This window comes from Diuraphis noxia, unplaced genomic scaffold (genome assembly GCF_037042655.1).
Source record: "Diuraphis noxia isolate RWA-SAM2 unplaced genomic scaffold, SU_Dnox_SAM2 contig0001, whole genome shotgun sequence".
NCBI lineage: Eukaryota > Metazoa > Arthropoda > Insecta > Hemiptera > Aphididae > Diuraphis > Diuraphis noxia.
This window is the reverse complement of record NW_028301711.1, coordinates 61,032,658-61,060,615: the sequence shown is the minus strand read 5'-3', so window position 1 is coordinate 61,060,615 and position 27,958 is coordinate 61,032,658. Positions and strand designations below refer to the sequence as shown.

The 27,958-nt window shown below is 25.3% G+C and overlaps 1 protein-coding gene across 5 annotated transcripts; it reads left to right on the top strand.

Moving 5' to 3' along the window:
- The first annotated feature begins 1 nt into the window (after position 1).
- Positions 2 to 22,755, top strand: LOC107167179 (putative phospholipid-transporting ATPase IA). Of its 5 annotated transcripts, none has more exons than XM_089217082.1 (21): positions 2 to 58; positions 2,736 to 2,792; positions 5,996 to 6,186; positions 8,608 to 8,706; positions 9,868 to 10,028; positions 10,082 to 10,279; positions 10,351 to 10,628; positions 11,079 to 11,185; positions 12,032 to 12,127; positions 12,502 to 12,618; positions 13,426 to 13,552; positions 14,802 to 14,998; positions 15,072 to 15,356; positions 17,770 to 17,922; positions 18,630 to 18,824; positions 19,653 to 19,820; positions 19,893 to 20,078; positions 20,277 to 20,534; positions 20,630 to 20,748; positions 22,343 to 22,477; positions 22,545 to 22,755. In XM_089217082.1, the coding sequence occupies exons 2-21, from the start codon at positions 2,738 to 2,740 to the stop codon at positions 22,603 to 22,605; spliced, it is 3,186 nt and encodes a 1,061-aa protein (XP_089073208.1). In that variant the 5' UTR covers positions 2 to 58; positions 2,736 to 2,737; the 3' UTR covers positions 22,606 to 22,755. The 5 variants fall into 5 exon arrangements, with proteins under 5 accessions (XP_089073208.1, XP_089073207.1, XP_089073205.1 ...); XM_089217081.1 differs by lacking the exon at positions 2 to 58 and adding an exon at positions 105 to 166; XM_089217079.1 differs by lacking the exon at positions 2 to 58 and having other exon boundaries at positions 2,585 to 2,792.
- Positions 22,756 to 27,958: the final 5,203 nt, after the last annotated feature.

Sequence of the window (27,958 nt, the reverse complement as noted above, 5' to 3'; positions counted from 1 at the left end):
CAAAGTGTATTAAATTTAACTAAATTAGTTATTTAAATCGATATTGAATTTTATTTTTGTGAGTTTATTACTTTATTTCATGTAGATACTATAGATACCATTGATATTTTATACCAGCTCAGTTATAATTTTATAATATAAATTAATATATTACCTACTATATAAGGTACAGTACGATGAAAGTCAAAATATTATGTTATAGAAACATATATATAGTCACATAGCACATAGGTACCTTGTACCTAATTATTCTAAACCTTACCATTAGAAAAAAATCGATCAATTTTTATTCATTATAATTTTTTTATGATTATCATTAGAACATTTTTTTAAATAAATATTATATAAACTATTTCCTAAGGGTTCCGCGATTCTAAAAGTTTGGGAACCGCTGCCCTAGTGTATGGTAAGAATAGGTATTATGACATTATGTGATAAAAGTACCCAAGTAGGTACCTACTTAAGTTATTTACATCAGTTCGTGATAACGTTAGGTAATAAGTTACCCAGTAACAAAACAACCTTTTTTTTATTATTATTTATTGAGGAGATCTCATAATTAAGAAATTATTATGATTTTCACGACTTCTAGTTAAATTTCTGAATTTGTTAGTCTCCATTTCATTTTTATCGTTTTAGATTTTGAGCGATTACCTAATGTATTGATTTTACAATGCATATGTGTTTTTTTTTGTGCCTGTCATCGACTCTGGGACAGTAAATTGCTTTAATTTTCTTTAACAACATTTTTCCTGATAGGTTAAATTTAAAAAAGGCGGGTAAGTCGTGGATGCCGCTCTGCTGTACAGTAGGTTACAAGTGGGTTACTGTAATGGATGGAATTAAATTTGAATCCAATGATATTATATTATTGTATATCAAAAACGATTCTGAGCGAAGACGGTTTATCTGTCTAGGATATATTATAGATTATTAAAAATTTTCAAATCTTAGATTTAAAAAGAACATTTTTTATGAATTTCTAGCATAAAATAATTTATGAATTTTCATGATTTTTACGTATGTTGTCAAAATTCAAACTTTTAATCCTTGTAAAAAAAATTGTGACCATGAATTTATTTTATTTTTCAACTGCTATTGTTAAAATGTGTTAGAAGCCTTGTACTAAATTTTAAAGCTTTTCTACCGAACAAATAAATTTTTATCGATATTTATAGAAAAAAAAAACTAAAAAAGTTGAAACATTAAAATGTCAGTAAACAGCTCAAAACAAATCTAAATATTTTGAAAATTTTATCAAATATAGAAAATGCCTATATAAACATTCAGTGAAAATTTCAAGTATGTGCGGTCATTTATTTTAGACTTTTAGAGTTACAACAAAATAAGAAAATCACTAAATTTGAAATCCAGTGAAAATCCAATGTTGTAAAAATTTAAATTTCAAATGCTCATAAAAATTTAATTTGAATTTCCGGTGGACTTTTTATTTGTGATAAAGATTGAAAAACTTATAAGGAATGTTGTATTAAATTTTCAAATCTTAGATTTAAAAAGAAAATTTTTTATGAATTTCTAGCATAAAATAATTTGTGAATTTTCGTGATTTTTACGTATTTTGTCAAAATTCAAACTTTGAATGCTTATAAAAAAAAAATTGTGACCATGAATTTCTTTTATTTTTCAACTGCTATTGTAACAATATGTTAAGAGCCTTGTTTTAAACTTTCAAGCTTTTCTGCCTAACAAATAAATTTTTACCAATATTAATCTAAAAAAAACTAATAATGAAAATTTCAAATGCCTATGAATAGTTAAGTCGAAAATTTTTGAAAATTGCATGGTGGATAGAATATACTTATATAAACATTAGGTGAAAATTTCATGTATCCATGTTCATTTTTTTAAAATTACATCAAAAACCAAAATCGATTTTCTCGAAAAATGAGTGTGCGTAAAATTTCCCGTTTTTCCCTTAATTTTTAGTTTATTTTTCTCGATTATTCAGAAAAGTATTAAGAATTACTATGAATATATATACTATGAAGCATTGAAGCAGTAAAATTAACAAATTCAGTGTTCAGTCCGAAATTTTACAAATAATAGAGCCTGCTTTAATCACAATAATATATTAATATCTTAAAATATAATTATTAATAGGCTGACAGATAGTTTTCACTTAGAATCGTTTTTCCGGTACAATAATTATTAGATTCAAATTTAAGTTATAGTGCATTTATTAGAATGAATATTTATATAATTAAAGCACAGCAACAGTAGATAGTTGCCCACTTAGGTACCGTTTTTTTGCTAACTCGAGAATTCAAGTACCTTCTTGAGTTATTAAATTTTAAATGATTGCATTCACGATTATTGAATAATAATAAAATTCGATTAAACATATATTAAATTTATAATGAATGCATAAGATAAATAAACATTTTTCACTATAAGCTTATTCTGTATTTGTGTATATACTCTTTGTATAGTTAATCATGGATAGTTTTAAGTTTGAACTCATTTTTTAGGCAGAACAAGATGACTTCTATAAGTGACTAACAATAAAGATAAGATAATGTTTTCTTGAAAAATACGAGTGTCAAGATATATACTTCAGTTTATATTCTTTCCTATATTGTACATTTTACCTAAAAATTCAATCTTTTTTTTGTTTCATAATGTCATTAGTTACTAATTATAATATTACAATTAATTGCAACTTATATAAACTGTTAATATTTAAATATAAAATTGCTTTTTTATTGTTAAATTAGAAATGTTAAACTGGAGGACAAAAAAGCCATCTCAAAATGTACACCCCAAGTACTCCGGTAAGAAAATTTTTTGACTATCAAATATTTTGTATTCAAATACATAAAACATACAAAATTAATAATAATTTAATGTAAAAGTATTTGATAATAAAGTAACATTTTACTAATTTCAAATGTTATTTGCACATTACAATATTAAACATATTACCTATGTGTATTGATACATTTATTATTTTAACATAAATTTGAAATTTGACCCATTTTTATTTTTTTTTATATCATTATGGTGTACTCTTCCATTTACAACGAAATTACTAACATTCATAAAATCGTTATTCTTCTTTTCTATTTCTTTTTTTTCTTAATCTAATTCAAATTTTAACATAAAACTATGTTTATATATATTTTTAGTTACGATATAACCTACTTAAGAGAACTCATGTAAATCTTCAATCCTTAGCAAAAAAAATTGAATATTTTATGTAATTTGAAAATTTTTGCAATATTGACTAATATTGTCAAAATTTAAATAAGCCGCAAGCTTTTTAAAAAAAGATTATGCCAAGTATATCTTTCTTACTAGATTCTGAGCGTATTTTAGATTCTGAGCAGAGCGATGAATGTATTGATTTCAAAATGCTGTATTCCTGTGTTTTTTTATTTTTATGTGTCTGTGTACACGAATACACAATAAGTTGTCAAAATAATGCTTCGATTTTCAACCTAAGTTGCTTTTCCGGTTGGAAAGTCTAGTTGGTGCATTAGGGAGATTAAATTTTGAAATTCCCTATTTTTACTTAAAATCATTTTTAGAAAGTCGATTTTAGATATTGGTGTTACTCTAAAACAAATCATCGTAGTTACCTACATGAAATTTTCACTGAATGTTTATACTGACATTTTCTATACATGATAAAATTTTCAAAATATTACAAATCTTTCTAAGTTATTTATAGACATTTGAAATTTTCAATCTTTTTAGTTTTATTTTCTTATAAATGATAATAAAATCTTAATCGTTGAATAAAAAAGCTTAAAAATTAAAAAAAAGGCTCCTAATATTTTGTCACAATGGTAGTTAAAAAATATTAAAAATATATACAGTCACCATTTTTTTTTTAACAAGCATTTAAAGTTCACATTTTGACAACATACGTAAAAATAACGAAAATTTGCAATTTATTTTGAGTTTTAAATTCATAAAAATGTATTTTTTTTTAAATATATAAGGTGTGAAAATCAATACAAGATTCTTAATTTGTTTGTCTACTTTTATCAAATAAAAATTTCTACCGGGAAATGGAACATTAAATAAAATTTTTATGAGCATTTGAATTATATAACATTGGATATTCACTCAATTTCTCTTGTACCAATATTCTTATTTTGTTGTTATTCAAAAAAGAATAAGTGTAAACATTTTAAATTTACACTAAATGTTTATTTAATCAATTCCTAAAGGTACATAATAAAATTTTCAAAATATTTCAACTATATGACAAAATTTACTAATTTAAAATTTACAAGTTCTTTGGTTATTAAAAATGTATAAAACGTTTAACTTTTATAGCTAAGGTTTGATAATTAATTACAAAGTTCCTTGTAAGTAGTTAATTTCTGCGGGAAAAAAATTTAAAAATTACATACGCAATTTTTTTTTATAGTTATTTTAAGTTAAAATTTGGATGAAATTAAATTACCAAAAATAATAATTTTAGCTCTATTGTTGTAATTTAGTATTTAGAAAAATTATAATTCGAGTAATTTAAATTGTATATTATACAATAATATATATATATATATATATATATTTTTAAATTAATATAGTATAAAACTATAAAATATTCTTGACAGGCGAACCGTTTCCACTCAGAATCATTTTTCGTGTACAAATTGTACAATGATAATAATATATCATTGAATTCAAATTTAATACGATCCATTACAGTAACCCACTTGTTAACTACTTTATAGCAGAGCGATATCTACCTACTTACCTGTTTTTTTTTTTTAATTACTTTTGAAATAAAATTTTTCAGTAAGGAAAAATTATTTTGAAAATAATGGTCCTCATAAAACACTTTAATATAGTATAGTTAAAAAATATTAAAATTACAAAGCCATGATTATTTTTGATAGGTGTGCGTTGAAATTTCAAATTTTGAAAAAACTTAGAAACATTTTTTAATAGAATGAATTTCTCAACTAGTTTTTCTACCTTTAACTTAATTATTATAGTTTACTAGATAGTAGAATTATTTTTTATTTGGACGTTTGAATTGACAATCGTAATGGTATTTGTTATTCAGCGGTAAATCAAGAAATTTCTACTACCTATAGTGAATTTTGATGTTTTGTTATGATTCAAAAATAAATAACAGTATAAATATTTGATATTTTTATCAAATATTAATCTATCATTGTTCATACAATGAAATTTAAATGTAAATGTATCAATATATTTTGACAATTTTTGAGCTATTTATATCCTTGATTTTTTTTTAAATGCTTTTTAATTTTTACTTCTCATGGTAGATATATATGTATTAACTATTTAACTATATCCAAGACTAAAAAACACCATCAAAGTGAAATTTTGATGCATTTTCGCTCCAAAATAAGGAATACAAAATTTTAAAAATGTATAAATACAGCATTGTAATATTAATATACAGTCATTGATAGGATTGCTTCGCTCAAAATTTTAAACTGATCTGAATTAAGATAATACTCAAAAGTTTGTAAGTCAATAATATGATATACTACGGAATCTTATAGATATCATATTAGTATACCTACCTATTTGTTTTTTTTATTATTTACCTACCAGAAATTTAATAATCATTACCTATATGGCTATATGTACCTATATGTATTTATTAAACCCACAACATTTAACATTCTGCATTGTTCGTAAATATTGTATTACAATTATTCCCTTTAAGTAATTAATAACTACATACACGATACACAATTAAAAAAAAAAGCTTTACAATTTGTGTATAAAGAAAAATCTTAGTCATTATATTATATGTGAGGGTTATGCTCATTCAGATGAAATCGTCTATGCCACCTCTTACTGAGGCTAGGTTATAACAAAATCATATCTATGTGATGCTATAATAATAGACCATTAGAAAGAAGACAACTCTAGATTAGGTGGCGCGGAGAGATATGGTCCTAAATTTACCATTACCACTTACTTTACAAATGAAAATATTGCATAAATGTTTTTATTATACTGAAGTCGTGTGTTATAGATTTCCACGGAGATCATGAAAATAGACAAATGTACAGAGTCATACGATTTAATGATAAAGAACAATTTAAGAAAAAATCAAATCATGTCATAACTGCCCACTACGGAATTTTATCATTTGTACCATTATTTACCATCGAACAATTACTAAAATTTTCCAACCAGTATTTTTTATTTATATCTATACTGCAGGTTAGTACACAATATATACTATATAGGTAATTTATAAGTCTTTAAGAATAGTACTTAATACTTATTGTAACATTGTGTAATAATATTTAGGTAGGTAAATTAATGAATTATAGGATCATATGATACCTATTTTATTGAGTTACAATTAGGTGCCTCAGGTGCCTGTATATATAAACCTGTAGTTGAAAATAACTTACACTCTTTAAGACTAGATGTAGATGTTATTATGCACTAATTACCCATGTTTTTTAAGCTTATATGTAAAAAGTATGAATTAATATTTCTGTAAATCTAATTTTTATAATGGATTGATAATTCTTTCAAACTAAATGTTCTTAACAGTTTTCTAGTTGAATGGTTGGAATCTTCATGATTATGACTTCATTATTAGAGATTTCTTCAATTTAAGTTTCTTCTGTGTTATTTTATTCAATAATTTTCTTATTTGGTCAAAGATAAATTAAGTTTCCTTTGATAGATTCACCAAATATATGGCCAAGGACAAAATACAAATTAGGCCATATATACATATGTAATATATAAATTGGACCATATGTAATATAATATTACATAGTCTGTTAGTCACCGATGGGCCCCTTAGCCATGTGTGCCCAGGACAAATTTATATTTTGTCCGTGTATAAATATGGCCCTGGCGCTTCACCACCTTCTGTCTTCATAACATAATATCTAAGACAATCTGCTGCTATCACTTATTTTGTCTTTTCTTTTTAGGTTTTCTTCTATGTTTAATATTCTTTTAATTTTGAGTGTTAATCTCAATATACTAAATGCATATAATACTATTACTATTTGCTAAATATTTTCTCTCAGTTTTAATTTAACTTTAATAAACATCTTCAGTTTATTTTGGTTTTAACAATTTTTTTTATGTATTATTGATATTCACAACATTCATTGGTCTATCAACCATTGGATTAGTTATTCTGATTTTGTAGTATGTATGGTGTGTTTCTATAGTAAAAATACATATTTTTATTATCTTAATATCTGCAAACAAAGTTAATTAAAATATTTTTAGTTATACTAGCTACAAAATATATTAATTCTTGATTAAATCTAAAGTATATTATGATATTAGGAATTTCATTTATGTTTTTTGGCATTCTAATATTATCTTCTTTTAGCAAATCATTTTTTTGTATCTTTCATCCTCCTTCAGTCTTTATCCTTACTTAAAGTATCAGCCATATGTTTCGTATAAATTATTCTAGGTTTGTATTGCTAAGCTTTGAGAAAATTCACTTTATTTTTAGTTGGATATATTTATGTTTAAGTTTGTTGAAAATCAACTTCAGAAGTTTCGTCTACTTCAAATACTATCTTCTTACTATATGTGCAAAAACAAAACATAACTTATATCAACTGATAATTTAACATTCCTATTAAAATTCTTTCTCACTTTGTTTAAATGTTTGAAGTTCTTTAGAACACTGATTTGGATTTTTTCAGCATCAAGCAACTTAATTTTAATTTTATTATTATAGAGAGTACAAACTAAAGACAATCATATCTGTTAGATATAATTAGAATAGTCAACTCAGTATAATCACATTTTTTTTTATAATTAATTGTCTGATGTTTTATATTGAATCTTTTACATTTTCATTTCTTTCTGCATTTTTTTTATTATAAAATTATCTATCATACCTACTTTACATTTGTTTTTGTCATGAATTCAGTTTCAAATGTCACTTGCAAACTTTAAGGTAACATTTCCTTCAGCAATCAATGTAAATGCATTTTTATATTTTTTATCATTTATGTTTCTCTGTATTTCATAAGATCAGCAACTTGTATCACTTATGACTTTTTACAAACATTTATGGTGAACGTATAAAACTCAAACTTAGTTATTTTTAAGCCTTTGTTCTAATACCTTGATAAAACAACTTAAAAGTACATCAATAATGTGAGGAATACACTTATATCATTGATTATAGATTTTAACAATAGTCTATTATAAAAATACTCAATATGTATCAACCTTTGTAAAGATAATTTAGATGAAGGGTACTTTTTATTTAAAAAAAAAAAAATTAAGACAAATTTAAGTTGCGAATACATACAAATGAAGTGAAACTTCTTTACAGAGGGCACAAATAAAAACTTCATGGTTGGCATCAAGGTACAATTTTAGGTTGTATTAGATTAAAATAATATTAAGAACAATTTTCAATTTTCAATTAACTTTTTGATACTACGGAACAAAGATAAAATTATGATTATTATTTATTATTTATTATCATAGAATCATAGTGTCAGAAGATAATAATTTTATTTTTTATTTTTCGCTTCTTCACTAAACATAATTCACTTCAAAAACATGAATGTTTAATACCAATTTAGACATATGTCAGTTATTGGCTTATTTCCTATTTATGTATGTATATTTTTTTAGCAAATACCTGATGCATCTCCAGTTGGCAGATTTACAACAATATTACCTTTAACTATTAAGCTTGGATTCTCGGCGATTAAATCAATTATTAAGGACTTAGTAATTATGCAATTTTTTTTAATATACGTTGTTGTCCACACATCAAAATATGAATTTTCATTTTTCTTATAGGTCAAAAAGTCTTGATATTTATTATCCAATTTATTTAGGGATCCCATACGTCTTATATTTGAATGAAGTGGCCTGATGTCCCGATACAAGTTTTGTTAATTGCCAACATAAATCCCCATACCCCCCTGACCAAATTAACACCAATGTAAATTAAAATTAAAAGTATGTTTTAAAATGTCATGTATTTAAAAAATAAATAAATCTGGGATCCCTATATTTATTTTTTAGCTGCTTAATATTTTATAAAATATGAAACAGTTAAATATTATATAAATATATATTAACTTTATAAATTAAAATAAATACATGTAAGAATCAAAAAAATAGAATAATAAACTAGGTACTTTAACAGTTTTATTTTTATTCTGAAATCTTTAGTAATTTAAATACTTAAAGTGTATTATTTTAATATTAGGTGTCTACACTTACTTATATTTTCTTAAACATGTTATACAAATTTTAAATTATAATTTATAAAGTAAGTATATATTTAAAAAGGGTTAGAAGAAAAAACTTTAGATTTCAGTTTAAGGTTAGTAGAAAAATCTGCATACTTTATTGGTTTAAACATACCAAAATTTCGCACACTTAGTATGAGTTATATAAATCTACAGACCATAATATGTATTTTACACGCTAAAACTTTGACCAAGTTTACCAAGAGATTTTGAAAAACTTTAAATCATGATATTCTTGTCACCAAAACTTACTTTTGTTCATAAAGGAGATGCTATTTTTGATGTAACAAGTAAAATACTTAATTATTATGAAATTATTGTGATCAGTAACTATTGGCTGATGGTATTTATTTTATATTTTTTTTATACCTATAAATAATAATTATATACTTACAATTTTAAAATATAAGCATATATTTTTAATGAAATCATAAATTCATTAGAAAGTGAGTAGTTTTTGGATACAACAATCTAAAAAATTTTGTAGTTTTAACCGATATTTTATCTAAAATGCATGTGTGGTTTTTACTCAGCGAATAAAAAGTAAATAACTAATTTAAAAATAACTGATCTATATAATATTTCAAAGTTGATAGAAATATAATGTTATACTTTTATATAATTTTAATAGATTAGACGTATCAGAGATTATAAAGTTAATCATAAATGTGTGGAAGTATTAAGAAATGGTGTTTTAGTTCAAAAGAGATGGAGTGAAATTGGTATTGGTGATATTATTAAAGTCACAAATAATAATATCTTCCCAGCAGATCTTGTACTACTTTCATCTAGGTATTTAAACAACATCAGTAATTTATTTATTGTTATAACAAGATCATTTTTAGCGAACTGTATGGAACTTGTCACATTGAAACTACACATTTAGATGGCGAAGTAAATTTAAAAATTAGACAATGTGTCAAAGAAACATCTTATTGTAAAGAATTAAAAGATTTGATTGGTTTAAAGGGAATAATTGAATGTGAATTGCCAAATAAGTTACTTTATAATTTTTTAGGAAGACTGACAATTATGAATAATATGTGAGAAATATTTATATTTTTATTAAACCACATGATATATGTATTATTATTAAATACATCTACTTTTATAGTCGTATACCTTTAGATAATAAACAATTTTTATTAAGAGGATCAGTTCTGCGGAATTCAAAATGGATTTATGGAATTGTGGTTTACTGCGGTCATGAAACAAAAATTATGCTTAATCAATCTTTACGCTCTTCAAAAGAATCAGCAATGAAAACAATTCAAAACTCATTACTGAAAACTGTTTTTGTACTAATTTTTTTTTTTAGTCTTATATGCGCATTATTCTCTATGTGGTGGATTAAACACAATATTAATAAACATTGGTACCTTGAACAAAGAGGTAACACAATATAAGTATTTAAATAATTATTTGTATATGAAAAATACATATTTAAATATGTTTCAAAAGTACAATTAAGTTAAACAAAGTTTAATTATAACTCTAATTAATTTAGTTGTACATTTTTTACGAGAAATTAAATTATATTTCTAATACAAAATGTGTAGTAATATTAAAATATATTTCTTATAGTACATATAGCCATAGACAGTAAACAATTTATACTTACATATTTTATAATTTTATAATTAAATAATATAACTTAAATAGTTTTGATAATTTATGATATTCAATATACCTAATATAATGTATTTATAAAGCTTTAGCTATTTATAATTAAAAATAAATTAGTAGGTAAATATCTATAATTTATCATATAAAAATGTTTAATGTAAATAAATGAATTTAAAATCTATACTTAAATAATTTATTTTTTTTTTTAATTAATAGATGTCAATGCGTACACATTTCTTTTACAATCAATCAGTTTTTTCATTATATTTCACTATACAATCCCTGTATCATTTCTATATATTGAAGTAGTACGTTTCTTACAGGTAAAATTACTATTCATTTTTATTATTAAATACATAATTACTAATATAACTAAAAAAAAATTTAATAATAAATAGGTAGGCAATGTAAAATAATCAAATAATACATGTATCTATTTATTTGATATATGTATATTAACTATTTAAGAATAATATTTCAATAGATTTTTTTTTTTCATAAGTGCTTTAAAACTTTGAAAATTGAACATTTATCTCTAAAGTTAACACATTTTATAATTCCCATCATCCATATTTAATTTTATTAGGTAAATATCAAAACTTGTAAGTAGCTATGTACACTAAAATAAAATATACTTATTCAACACATTTTTATGATGTGAGCTTTACTACTAATTTTATCAATTAGATATCATATTATCATTACTTTTAAATGCTCAGTGGTAACATAGGTTTAAAAGTAGGGAATCTGATATCTTTATAGTATACATATATATATATATATATATAGTATATGTTAGGTTTGATATTTGCATCTTTTGTTCATTTATTTATTGTCAAAAGCAACGTTAGACCACACTGTCATTTTTAACTTTAAACTATCTTGTTCTTGAGTAGCTTCAAATTAAAAAAACAATCATGTTTTGAGGAATTTTAAAACCATAAACACTTAATATATAAAACTCTTATATAATTGGTAAATATATTACCTATATGTATTGTTTGTTACCTACTACTTATATATATATATATATAGTTATTTTGAGTTTGTAACCAATTTTAGTTTTTAGTAGGTATAAGATACCTATACTAACTTTTAGATTTTATTTAGCTTTTTTAAGAATTTTTTTCATGGTAACTGCAATTACTCAATATTTATTGTTTCTACAGGATTGGTTTATAAATAATGACATTGATATGTACCAAGAAGAAAGCAACATACCTGCTAGGGTTAGATCACATAATCTTAGTGTTGAGTTGGCCAAGGTATTTATTTATTAATTACATATTTTTATTTTGTTATAAGATAACATACACATTAGTTCATGACACAATTATTGCTATAGTAAATTACTCTTTATATGTTCATATTTCATTCTATTTTATTTTATAATCTTAATAAATATGCACCAAACTGTATCAAATATATTATTTTTAGTATAAAATACCTAGTATGACTAATTTATTTTATCATATTAATAAAACATACATTTATTACTATTTTTATAATATTTTTAATCATAACTTATAAGCTTAATAACCCAATCCTATTATTATCTATAGAATACATATTATTCAACATTTCAACAATATAATAATAATTAATAAATATACGTAGTTAAAAATGTAATTTATTTCAGGTAAAATATATTTTTTCCGATAAAACTGGAACTTTAACTAACAATGTCATGATATTAAAACATTGTTCAATTGCTGGAGAACTTTATCCAGAAGGATCACAAAACAAAATGATACATGTAAGTTATCTATATATTTTCATAGTCAAATCTAAACCATTTTTAAACAGAATAGATTTTATTTTATTTTTCTACAATTCAATAGACAGAAATTATTGATACTTAATATTTTGACTAAATATTAATATTAAAATTTTCTAGACTTTATAAGATTAAAAATATCTTGGATATTTATTTGTCAAACATTTAAAATATTTATCTTTTTTTATGTATTTATGTTTAAAAAAATGTGAATTGAAATATTTGAATACTTAATACAACGCTCCTTATAAGTTCTCACATCAATTTAAAAATATTCAAAATACAGTAAACTTCTGTCTCCATATTTTGACTAAGTATCTAAGTGTTGAGTTGTAGGTATAATTATTATTTCAATTATATTACGCTTTATTTAGTAGGTTTATTTTCTTGAAAAAAATAATTATCTAATAAAAATTTGATATTTATATTTCAATGTACTAAAAAAAAAAAAACTATTAAAAATAAGATGAGAATTATTAATTGAAAATGAAAAATTTATTTTATAAATTAGATACCTACTTATTTATTATTATTCTAAATTCAAACTGACCAGATACAACATTTGGAAAAATAAAATAAGTGAAATATAGAATTAAATAGATACCTACTGGGTTTCAATAAATAGTATGATATATAGGTTTCATACACCTATTAATTATAACACAAACTTTAAGCCAAACTCGTAACTAATAAATAAATTATAAATATTTAAACCTATTAATTAATTTTAATTATTTACTTTTTTATTATTAAAGATACCTACTTTTTATAGCTTATAATTTATAGAACTTAACCAATCACCCGACCAAAAATTACATCGTGAATTTTTTGAGAATAATGTCTGTCTGCCATACAGTTATTCCAGAGAAGTCAAAACTGACAGATGAAATAGTTTACAATGCTTCGTCTCCTGGTAAATACAAATTATTTATATTAACAATTATATATATTATATTATAATAAATGGGCTATGATATTATATTAAGGGTGTTCCTTTTGATTATTATTATGTTTTTTTTTGTTAAGGCATACATTTTATTCCTATAGAACAGAGGTGGCTAACTGACGGCACGCGTGCCAAAAGTGGCAAGTTTGTCAAATTTCAATGTCACGCGAAAAATTATGATATTCATAAAATTTTGTTTGTAAAAAATTCAAAGAAACAAATTATATACACTTTAAAAATTACAAAATTCCTATTTTGTTACTATATTATTAGTATATTTATTAAGTTCTGTTAAGTGTTTCTAAACCTTGAGCACTTAAAAAATTATATATGATATAATATTTTTTTCTCTGTATTTGTTCATTGAAGCAACCTTAAGGCCTCTGTTAATGAGTATCATGAGTGGGTAGTAGAGTGAGCATGTGATTTATTTATATATATATAATATATATACATGATACTACCCCCTTCTCCAATAGGAGCATGTGCGGTCTTCACTCCTAATGGAGTGGGACTTATTTGGAAACTGAATGATTCCATCGGACGACAGCATGAGAAATTGGTGATCACGAAAAACCATACAATTTTTTTTGCACTTTGCTATGAATCGAACCGATGTCTGTGTGAGTCACAATCAACTTCGCCACTCCGGCCCTCTGAATTTATAAAATATATCATGTATTTTATAAATTATATCTTATTTACATTTTAATATTGATAATTCTTCATCTTCAAAATAAATGTAATTTTTATAAATATTATAGTAGTTTGTTTTCCCAATTTAAATTCATAAAATATATTGGGATATAATAAATTCCCTCGAGGGAAGGAAAATACATCTTAGTTTTTACATCTTGCAGGCATAACTAGCCATTAAATTTTATTTTTACAAATAAGAATATTGTATGCATAATAATGGATTGATTTATGTATAATGTACTGTACATATATGCTATACCTACCAATGAATGTGACAAGTTGTATTGACTTTAGATAGGCATTGTATATTTATTGTAAATATATATATATAACAATATATACCTACTCAATGATCACACATTTATACTTATCTTTTATTTATATTTTAATTGTTGTATAATTATTATATTTTGATATAATATAAGTATTTATAATTTTTCAAAAATCATATAGTTAGGTTAATTTTAGTTTACTGTTTGACAATTATTAATCTACGTTTTTTTATGCATAACATTAGATGAACAAGCATTAGTGATTGGATCACAACAATTTGGATTTACATTTCACACTCGTTGTCCAACATCAGTGACTATTACTACATTTAACGGAGAAGAGACTTATGAAATTTTAAATGTAATAGAGTTTACAAATTATAGGAAACGAATGTCAGTTATTGTTCGAATGCCTGATGGTCAAATAAAATTATTTTGCAAAGTATTATAATAATAATAAATATTGATAAGTTTATTACTTTAAATAACTTTTCTACCCACTTTAATGTTTCTAGGGTGCAGATACCAGCATTATTAAACGCCTATCAAAATCTGGGGAAAAGTATAAACACCAAACCCTAATGCACTTAAATGATTTTGCCTGTTCGGGTTATCGAACATTATGTTTTGCATATAAGAATGTTTCTGAAAGCTTTTATAACAGCTGGAAAGATGAATATCGCAATGCATCAACTGTGTTATTAAACCGAGAAAGCGCCAAAAATAAAGTTGCTGAAAAAATAGAAAATAAACTGACTTTGATTGGAGTGACTGCAATTGAAAATAAATTACAAGACAATGTTGGTTAATAATTATACTTTTATCATTTATCAATAAGATTGCATTTATATATTATCATAACTTATAAAATACCTAACAAATAATAACTAATAGCTAGTTAGCTTATTGCCAAGTATCATAAATCACACTACATTTAATGAATAAATTGTGAATTAATGGTTTATTAAACATGAATTGGTGGTCCATAAATAGTTAATTAAAATTTAACTGGATCATTAAATTCATCAATGTTTTGTGCAACCGGCAATCGTAGTTTTTGGATTTTATTTAAAGGGGGTCTTTTGTATTATTTCATGATAAAAAAATATTTATTCATTAAACGTTTAATCATTTATTAATTTTATTTAACTTAAAAAGAAAAAATGTGTACAAGAGGGTACCATTCTGTTGTACAGTATTTGTTGAGAATGTCATTTATGGACGATGTATTTGAATTCAATGATAAATCATTGGCCAATGCATACTTAGAAAAAACAATTCTGAACTCTGAAGGGAGACAATCTGTGAGATTATATAATATTACTAAGTGGATATATTTATGATATTAATTTACCTAACTGTATTTTAAGAATTAGTACTATAGTAGGTTAAAAAGATTTAATTTTGAAATATCATTGTGTGTGTGTATAAAATAAAATAATATACTACTTTAAAAGTTCCAAATACCCACGAATAATATATTTAAATTACAACAAAATAACTAATATCTAGGGTTCGGAAGTTATAAAAGTTGCACCGTCGAGTTATAGCAAACCAAGCTATAAATCCAAACTACACAATGTTGAGTTTAAAAATTGAAAATTAAAAATGCATATTTGGTCAATTTTTCATTGATTTTGGCATATTTGTATGCATATTTAATATTTTCTACAAAAATTATTTTGTTTTCATTCTTAACCAATTTATTTTAAATAATATTACATTTTTTCAGTTCAATAAAATCTCAAACGCCAACCGATAATGCGCCAAATTTTTTTTTATATATAAAAGATTTAAACAATACAATATTTTTAAATATATAGTTTTAGAATTTTTTTACGTGAATATTTATAAATAAATAACACACTTTTAATAAATAAATACATTTTTTCATGCATATTTTATAATTTTTTCCTGCATATTTTGCCTTTTTTTGCTCCTATAACTTCTGAACCCTACTAATATTGTTACTTTTTGGCCACAGAACCTCTTCTCAAGTGGAACCTCGTTTTAAATTTTCAATCCTGAATTATAGAAATTCAACAAATTTATTCAATTTTGGCTAGAAAATATTTACCATGTATTTTTAATATTTTTAAACTATATTGTAAAAATGTGTAAGGGGCTTTGTGATAAATTTTAAGTTGTGGCCTAAAAAATACAATTCTATTGATATTTATATAAAAATAAACTAAAAAAAAATTTTAAATGTCCATAATCAGTTTAAAACTATTCAAAATGTTTTGATAATTTTATTAAGTATAGAGATAAACTAACATTTGGTATAAATTTCTAAGTACATATATACATATGTTCGTTATTAATTAGAACAAAATAAGAAAATCGCTTATATTTATAAATTATAATGCACATACAATATTTATATTTCATTTTCATTATTTATTATTTTTAACCACCATGTGAAGACATGTTTTGATTGACGTGAGTAGAAACTGTGAATTTATGTATTGAACACATTTTCTAATAAATATTTGATAAAATTGTTTATAATTTATACCTACTTCAATTTCAATGTGTAACGTTCAAATTAGTGAAAATACTTTACCCACATGAATACCATATGAATCTGCATGGAAAAAACAGTAAATGTGAAGTGGTTCATGGGTTTTTGGTTTAAATATGTAATTTTCTTCAAATATGAACTTAAAATTAAAGTCTACCTATAAAATTAATAAGTATTTTTTATGACACACATTATGTATCAAATATGGAAAATAGTCTTTTTAATATTTGCTGAAAATTTGAGATGGTTTTAGGTATTCTTTTTTATTATAACAAAATATCAAAAAAATCTATGAATAGAATGCTCATTAATTTACCGGTGAAAATATAGTTATTTTAAGTTCAAATTAATGACAAAATTTGATATTTTAATGAAGAATAAGTTATTATTCAAAAATATTTTATATGCAGTGATATTTTTAAATGCAATTTTTTTGACAAAAATTAATTTAACCTACTGTATTAATAATTTTTATGATATAGTAAAATAAATTATTTTAACCACAATTTTATCCTAAAATATACCTACTTAGTACTATAATAATCTTACGGACCATCTTCGTCTTATACCTAACTATATACTATATTAAATCGTTATATTGTTGTGTATTTGTGTAATTATTTCATAAACCTATAAATTACATTTTTATTTTTAACACCTCATATTTTAATGAATATTTATTGTTGCAGGTACCAAAAACTATCCAAGCATTAATGTGTGCATCAATCAAAATATGGATACTAACTGGAGATAAAAAAGAAACAGCATTAAATCTTGGGTTGTCTACAACACTCATTACACAAGATAGCTCAATAATTATGTTTAATGAAACTAATTTAACAGTAAATTTATAAAATATTAATATAAAATATGTATTTATAATTAATATTTAAAACATTTTTTAATGATGACTTACTAGAAAAATAATTTTTGATGTGGAATTCTTGATGTAAATTTTTCCTTATAAATATAATGTTAAAGATTTTAAGTGAGGTGATAAATAATTTAGTTAGTTACCAATGGTTTTAGTAGGTCTGTAGGTAGACAGTTTTTATTAGAAGATATTATTAATACCAGTACCTAGTGAGTACTTTGATATTTTCATAAATTTTAGCTTACTTAATGTATTGTCTGGCAATCAAACATACTATACTACTTCAGCCTTAAAGCATTCTCAAGAATGATGATTTAGTATATCTACTATCTAATAAAAAACATGCAAAATATTAAAATATATTTTTTAAATTTCTTATAAAGATTTTATCAGGAATTGGTAAAAAAAATATAGAAATTTTCATTATATAGATTGATATTTATAGATTTGTTATAAAAAATAGCGAGGAAAGTATTTTAACTCTTAACTTCTAAAGGAATTTCTCAGTAGATAATTATATATTAGAGGTTTTATCATTCTTAGAAACACAATAAATGATAATTATGACAACTGATTTACTGATTAAAAATATTTCCTACCAATATTATTATAGTTTTAAGTAAAATGATTTTAAAATTATAGATATATATTTATCTAATTAAAAAAACTTTTAAGGATCTCAAGCATTCTGTAAATCAAAAAATATACCGTCTGGGCACTACAGTTGAAACAATGAATTATACGTTGATAATAAGTGGACGATTGATGAAGCATGCATTGTCAAGCGACCTTAAAATGATATTCCTCAAGTTGTGCTTAGACTGTAAGTCAGTCATCTGTTACAGAATATCACCTTCACAAAAATGTGAGGTAGGTGTTTAACTTATTTAAACTATTTATGATTTATGAGATATGACACATAAAAATTCAAAATAGTGTATACCTATACAAGAAAAATTTAGTTAAAAGTTAAAAATAAAAGATGTCCAAGACATAAATAGGTACCAGTATAATTGACAGTATAATCATTAATAATAAAAATTTTATGCTTAGCTCACATTTTCAAATTAAAATACATATTATATATCAGGGGTGGCCAACTTGTGGCTCGTGTCTTATTAAAAAAAAAACAAATATTTACTTCTTTAACAATAAAATATGATAAAATTATAAAATGTATCTATTAATATTATAGCCCTTTATATCATAATATTTATCCATGTGGCTCGTTGATGTCCATGTGGGCCACTCCTGATATATATCATTTTTTTTTAAAATTAAACTTTGACGACTAAGGCCATTAGCTATAGGTTGGTTAGTTGCTTAGATCATATAGTATATGATCTAAGGTTGGTTGATACTTTTGGGTTTTTGAGACTGTAGGTTTTTGAAACACTTGTGTATTTGGCAGCATTTCTAGTTAGCACCCGTAGGTTTCTATCATGCCTGGGTGAGACCACCATAGCCTCTCTCCAGACAATGTGACTGCCCTTGAATCTAAATAACCATGGGAATTGTTCATTATTTACAATAGAAAATATAGAAATACACGAGTTCTTTCAAATAATAGTATAAAATAATTTGAATTTAAAAATTGAGTAGTGTGTAAATGTTTCAAAGCCATAAGTGGTACTATAAAATATTAACATAGCTTTAAGAACAATAACTGTATTAAAATTTTTGAAATTAATGTAACAGATTGTTGATATTGTAACAAAATACACAAATGAAGTAACCCTGGCTATAAGTGATGGAATTAATGATGTGCCTATGCTCCATAAAGCTAGTATTGGAGTGGGTGTAGTTGGATTAGATGGATTACAGGCGTATAATGCTTCAGACTATTCAATTGCTCAAGTAAATAATGTAAACCTAAATTATTTTAATTTTAAGTTAAAAAATTATAATTTGGGAAGTTTAAATTAATTTTTTTTTCAGTTTGATTATTTATTAAAATTATTGTTTGTGCACGGGGCATGGAATTATGAAAAGATTGCCAAAATGATTTACTTTTATCACTATAAAACCGTTGTTTTCAATTCATTACAATTATGGTTTGCCATTTATTCTGGGTGGTCTGCTGAAGTATTATTCGATAGATGGAATATTTTCATGTATAAATCTGTAAGTATCCTGTTAAAATAATTATGAGTTAGTCATTCTGAATCAGCCATAGATATACAAGATACTTATGTGAGCACATTTTAAAACTCTTAGTTTTTAGCCATATAAGTATACTGCTTGTGAATCTTTGAAAGCTATTCAAGATTCTTAAATTAAAACTAATAATCAGAGCAAATGGCTTTTTTTGTGTTTGTTTAGCTATTTACAGTTTCTCTACCAATCGTAATGGGACTATTTCTAACAACATGCTCAACGGAAAAGAGATTAAAATGTCCACAGTTGTACTATCAAACCCAAAAAGTGTTTAATTTTAAAATGTTTTGGATATGGATAGTTAACGCTCTATTTCACTCAATACTCTTATTTTGGTTATGCTTATTTATTATGAAGCATGAAGTTATATGGACTGAAGGGAGAGTAGGCGATTATTCATTATTTGGAAACGTCATATACACTGTAATACAAATAACATAATGATCTACAATTATACCTAAGTCATATTTTATGTGCATTATTCATTTTAATAATATTATTTGTTATTATTTATTTAGTGTATGTTGGTCATTGTGTGTTTCAAGGCCGGCTTACATATTCAATCATGGTCTTTAATCGTACACTTAGCTATATGGCTATCAATTCTATCATGGATCTCATTCATAATAGTTTATAAGTAATAAACTTATTTAATTAATTATTTACACTATTAAGTATTGTACAATCCTCTGCGTTAGAAAAGAACATTACCATGACCCGATCAAAACACATCCAAATATTCAATTCCATGCATCCCCCACATAACCACAATGGCACATTCAGTCGACGCTGTAATGTACCTAAACAATATATAGGTAAAAATCTTTACCATCATGGCGCAAAGTGAGAGAATTGAGGTTTTAGAATAATCGCTACCGTAAGTCTGCATGCTAAAAAAGGTACCTAATATTCTCTCCTGGCCTGAGTATTGTTAAAACTTTAAAAAACGGTATACCCACCTTTGTGGTCTCCATCTTACTAAAGCATAACATGGAAATTTATATGTTTAAAAAAATATGTTTTACCCAGATATTTTTAATATTGAAATGAATTGACCTATTATAAAATTTAAAGGAAAGAATAGTATTAAGGTACCTACCTCAAAAGGTAATTTTTACATCATAATTTTGAAGCAAGTTTTTAGAACTTTAAAACTGCACATATGAAACATACATGTAGGTATAACATCCTTTTAAGTTACACACAATGAATATAATGTTATTTTGTGAAATCTCAATAACTCATTTTTATGTATGGTAATTGATACAAAAACTTTCAAGTTTTGACAGATATTAAGGTAATTGTTATGTTGACTTCTCAATAGGTAACTACGTACACAGCTACAGCTTAAGTTATTGCCCTATAAAAAAACATCCACACATCACCAATTAACTGTAAAAAACCCCTAAAAATAGTAATTATAAATATAAAATAAATTGTGAATAGTGACAATGTTATAAACATTATATATTTATATTTATATTTATTATTAAAATAATGATGAAAAAACAATTACACAAACTGATTATAATTTACTAAATTCAATACATTAAATTTCATCTGAAATGTTTAACAGCGCTAAATGGACTTAATTAGCAAGAGCCAAGTACAAGAAAAAGATTAAATATAGAAATATCTAAACATAATCATAGCATATTTAAAGTGACAGTTAATATCTCTCAGGAATCAATGTTGAATAAATAATGTTATTTACTATACATATTATGTATACCGTAAAGTCGATCACCTAATTTATCTATGAGATATTATAGTAAATTTTTTAGATGGGTGGCCCACCGTAAGATTCTGCATCTAAACTATACATTTAAATATCTGATAGTTAAATTATAAAAATAGGAAGGTGAGTGGGCCCCTGATGTACAATGTTATACTATATTTTATACACTTTGGTGCCACTGTATGTATATGTATATATATATATATTTAGTGTGTTGTATAATGTGATTTGAAACAGACTAGACAGAGATTAACATGCTAAGGCTAGATTCAATTAGCTACCAGGTGAGAGTATAAAACGAAAGGATGGACATTTTGGAGTTAACCTATGCATAAATATATTATCTGTTGCCGCCTTTGTCTAATATCTCTGTATAACAATTTAGCTTGCAATATTGTTTTCAATAATTTCATGATTATTAATAGGTGTTCATTTTTTTGTAAAAATGATTTATTTATAATTTATATATTTTCTGTGTTATTTTATTATTTAGTGAATTAAAGAAGATTTTAATGCATTTTACTGTGTTCATCAATGTAAATGAAATCATATTTAGATCATCAATATTTTGGATTACAGTAATATTCACAGCAAGTGTAGTTCTATTACTTGATATTGTAGTTATAACGTTAGTATATTAAAGTATAATTTAACATATTGTATACCTCTCTATATTTTCAATATTTTTGTTTCAGAATTCACCGGACTCTAAGTAATGTTAAAATTATTAAGAAAAATGGAAATTTAGAAAAATAGTGTCATCAAATTATTACATAAAATTTCATAAGTGTATTCAAATATAACTACTTATTTGTAACTATCTATTTTAACCTAATGTAAATTTACGATTATGTATGTATAGTAAACTGTAAATATAAATGCAATTTAGGTGCTAATGTTTAAGAATTGTTGTAAGTATAATTTATATGACTCAAGTCCCTCACAATTCCATGCTCAATGTATCTGTATATTCTGTTTATTAATTAATTAATTAATTAATTAACGCCAATCGGCAATTACATAGCTGTCAATATAATAAATACAAGCTATTGAAATTATAACATAAATGTGAAAAATGTGATGAATAAACTAAAATAAAGAAAAAGTGTTTATAATAAGAAATAATAGTTTTAGTTGGTGTTAAGGAGGTGAAGCATTTTACGTAGGTATAGGATGGTTGTGATTGTAGTTCGTACAATGAGGAGGGATGTAATATTAGAAATAGTTTCTAGTCGGATAGAAAGGAATACAAAAATAAGTAGAAGAATGATCAGGAGCATCAATAGGTTAGGAGCCATTTAGTAAAGATGAGATCAAGTGGATGTCTGCTTTAAGACGACGAGAGGAAAGAGTAGGAACATTTAAGAATGAACTAATAGAAGTGTAGTCGTAAAGAGGGTGAGACGTATTTAAGGATGTAAAAAGCATAATATGGATGGATGCCACACAACTGTGCCATGTTCTAGAATAGAGCTAACTAAAGAAAAGTAGAGGGATTGAAGGCAAGGGATGGACGTAAATAGTCTAGCATTACGTTTTATAAAACCAAGTACCTGCTTTTAAAGCTCTATCAATAGTTGTGTTAATATAGCTATCGAAAGAAAAAGTAAAAGTAATGTAAAACCCAAAATCTTTAACACCGAATACGCGTTTAAGTTTAGAACCATTTAAAGAGTATTGATGGATAAGAGAAACATGCTTCCTACTAAATCTCATAAAGTGGCATTTATTAAGATTTAGTGTTAGACCAACACGTTGGGTGGTTGGGTCCACTTGCTGAAGGAGTCAAGATCAGATTGTAGTAGGTATCAATCAGAGAGAGAGAAGAGATTTTAAGATACATTTTGATATTATCAGCGAACTAAAGGACCTTAGAGGTGGAAAGATAATTATTGATAGTGTTGTGAAGGTAATGAATAGAAATGGATTTAGATTCTTTAGTCTCCCTTGTGGGGAACTCTTAAGGAAATAGTTGAAAAATCGGGCGCAACACGATTTACCTTTTTACCTAAAAAAACACAACTCGATTGCACACTTTTACCTTTTTATGTTTGAGCAAACACAACTAGATTGCGAAAACAGATATTTTATATTATAGGATTTAAAGAAAATAACAATAATAATTTAATATGTTTACCAAATAGGAAATATTGTTACTTATAGTCACACAAAAACATAAATTATAAATTCATAATTTAAGTTTATACAATTATAAAAATATGCCAACATTTTAGATTCTGAACGAAGTGATGAATGTATTGATTTTACAATGATGTGTTTTTTTTTTTTTTTTGTGTCTGTGTACAGCATAACTAGTCGAAATAATGCTTCGATTTCAAACTTTGGGGGTGGTTTCCGATGTAAAATTAAAGATCCTTGGTGCATTATAGAAGTCAAAAGTAAACATTTTCCAACAGTTTTCAAAAAAATCGAGAAAAACAAAAAAAAAATGACAGAAAAACGGGAATTTTTACGCAAAATCAGTTTTCGACCAAATCGATTTTTTTATATGGTTGTAATTCAAAAAATAATCACTTGAAATACTTAAAATTTTCACCAAATGTTTATGTTAGTGTTCTCTATATACAGTTTAATTTTCAAAAATTTTTGACTTTTTTTGAGTTATTTATAGACCACTGAAATTTACACTTTTTTTGAGAATTTTTTTTTGAAGTGTCGGTAAAAAAATGTTGGACGACCAAAAAAACTTGAAAATTTAATACAAGGTTCCTTATGAGTTTTTCTTATTGTAGCTAAAAAAAATTAAAAATCGTAAGTCACAATTTTTTTTAATAAGCTTTTATAGTTCAAAATTTTACGAAATCTGTCGAAAACGCGAAAACTTGCAAGTAATTTTGAAGTTGAAAAATCATAAAATTTTTTGCGTTTATAACTAAGGATTAAAAATACAACACTAAGTTTCCATAAGCTTTCCTTCAAGTAGCTATTGAGAAATCTCGAAGCGTCATTATAGGAAAAATTTTAAGTGCGTTTGAATTTTAAATTTTTACGAAATAGCGTAACGATAACGATTTATCCTGAAACGATTTTAAATATTGTTATTATTCAAAAAGTATAAGTCCTAGATACTTGAAAATTTTACCAGTTATTAGGATTGGTATTTTCTTTACATGATTAAATTTTCAAAATATTTTGACTTTTTTTGAGATATTTATAGACGACTGAACTTTTCAATTTGTCTGAAAATTTTTTTTTGAAGTGTCGATAAAATTTTTTTGGCCCTATCAAAATACTTGAAAATTTAATACAAAGTTCCTCATAAGTTATTCTTAAAGTGATTAAAAAATTATAAGAATACATAGGCACAATTTTTTTTTATAAGCGTTTATAGTTCAAATTTTTTCGTATACAATGATACCTATCATTGCATTCAAATCTAACCTACCCTAGTCAGAGGTCCACCCCACCACCTAATGTACAGCAGAGTGACATCCACTTACCCGCTTTTTTATAATGTAATACGTATAAACAAAAATAAATAATCATAATATTATACATCACAATAACAAAAGTCTTATAACTTTTTAGCACAAATACGTGGTACCAATATCAGAAAATAATTATTTAACAATATCTCATTATTTTTATATTTTTCCACGTATTAATTAGAAATATAATATTTTCTTCTTGTTCTTTACGAGGCTTGTTAATGTTTTGTTGTTTTAAATAAGTTTCGCTTTGAATATCTAAAATAATTTGGTATAACTTGGTGAATATCGGTGCACACGAATTGCGTACCAAAACAGGTAGACAAACCTTTTTGAACGAATTGCGTCCCGGACGCAATTCGTGTTAACTTTTCATCACTTAACATTTTTTGAGGTTTACTCCAGTGGTTTTCAAATTTATTTTTAATTTTGATATTTTTAAATTTTTAACAAAATAATAATAATTAAATATTTATCATTAATATAACATTATTATATGAAAACTTATTTTTGGTGGTTTGTACTTTTAGGCCGGAGCTATACACGGCGTATTAGCCGCGTTTCGAACGCAGCGTATTTCGCGGGATTTTCTATCGAATTAAAAATAAACCAAAGCATTTTTAGTTCGATGGACAAGCGACGGTATACTGCAAGTCATAATTTTGGAGTTTGGGAAAAAATATGTCTAACAATATTGTGAGCACTTTTTTTCGAAATCAAATGAAAATTTTAATGCTCTTATGAACTGTGTATATCTATGTCAACCAATTTTAAATATAAATTAATGGTACACCATCACTTCATCGTGGCTATTTCATCGCGATCCTATTCGTTTTGCATCACTTCATCGCTGACTGCTCATCGCTTTACCTCCGCACACCTTCGCCAAAATTGTATCGTGTAACAGCTCATCGAATACATTTCATCCTATGGCATATCATTGTGCATGACACATCAACGCAATTCTCTGGATGTTAGGTACATTTTCTGGAGCTCAAGTCGATCGCGTGCTGCACTTGGGTAGTACATATTTTGAATCTTTTTTGAATGCCCTTTCGATTAAAAATGATTTGAAAAACATATTTTTTGGTGATCATACCGAAAAAGCCTTCCAAAATACACCGTGCAGCCGATTCGTCCGTAAACTCATAAATATCATATAGTTTACATCGTATTATTTTTCTGGTGCCCAAGTCCACTTCGTGCCGCACTCAAAATATACAATTTTCGTATCTACATTTGTCCCCCTTTCGATTTAAAATGGTTTGGAAAACATATTTTTTGGTGTTCAGGTCGAATAAGCCATCCAAAGTACACCGCGCAGCCGATTCGTCCCAAAAATAAAAATAATAAATATAGTTTATATCGTATTATTTTTCTGAAGCTCAAGTCCACCACGTGCCGCACTTGGGTAGAACATATTTTGAATCTTTTTTGAATGCCCTTTCAAATAAAAATGGTTTTGAAAATTATTTTTGGTGATCATACCGAAAAAGCCTTCCAAAATACACCACGCAGCCGATTCGTCCGTAAACTCATAAATATCATATAGTTTATATCGAATTATTTTTCTTTTGCCCAAGTCCACTTCGTGCCACACTCAAAATATACAATTTTTGAATCTAAATTTGTTGCCCTTTCGAATAAAAATGGTTTGGAAAACATAATTTTTGGTGTTCATTTTGAAAAAACGTTCTAAATTCACCGTGCACTAGCCCGACCGGTAATACCGTAAAATTTCATATTCTTTATATCATATTATGTTGTTAGTGCTCAATTCCACTTCATGCCACACATGGGTAGTAAATATTTTTTAGCTCCATTATATGCCCTTTCGATTAAAAATATTTTGGAGAATATAAATATAGGTGTCAGCCTCATAAGCGTGCGTAGGTATTCTTGGCAGGGGAGGCAATACTTTAGCTAAGGAGGTCCAGACTCCAATCCCCCCACCCGATTTTCACCAATTGGTAGATATAATATAATATTTTGGTGTAGAGGAAAATCTCGTAGGGGAGGCAACCGCCTCCCCTGCCTCCCCCGTGCGCACGCTTATGGTCAGCCTCATATATAGGTACACTGCTCACCATTTTCTCGCTGATATCACATAATATTATGAAACCTACTCATATTATTTGAAGTGTTCAATTAGAAGGGTTCTAATTTCTAATATAACTATGGAGCGTTATCGCCTATTTTTATTGACCGTAGTTCATTGATATAATTAACAAGTAATTATATATATAATATATTTATTATAAACTTATGCTGGCAATATAGCCTAATCCAGTGGTATTTCAAATTATTTGTTTTTGCGTAGTTCCAATGGACATTTCTAATGTAATTTTTTAAGGTTCACCATTATAATTTTTATTGAATTACTATCTATGTTAGAACTTTATGTTTCTTCAGACTATGGAGGTATACTAAAAATTTGATCTTCATATCTTTTTAGGGTCGTATAATTTTATTAGAATGATCTAGATGTTTTTAATAATTTATGAGCATAATGCGAGGTCTTTAACATATTAAATAGAATCAAGTTTATTGTTCTTTTTATTATAACTAAGTTTTATTGGGTTCTGTATTTAATCGAATGACACTTAAATATCTTTACTCTTTCTACACCCCCGTTTAACCAAAATGCCATGTTAATTTTG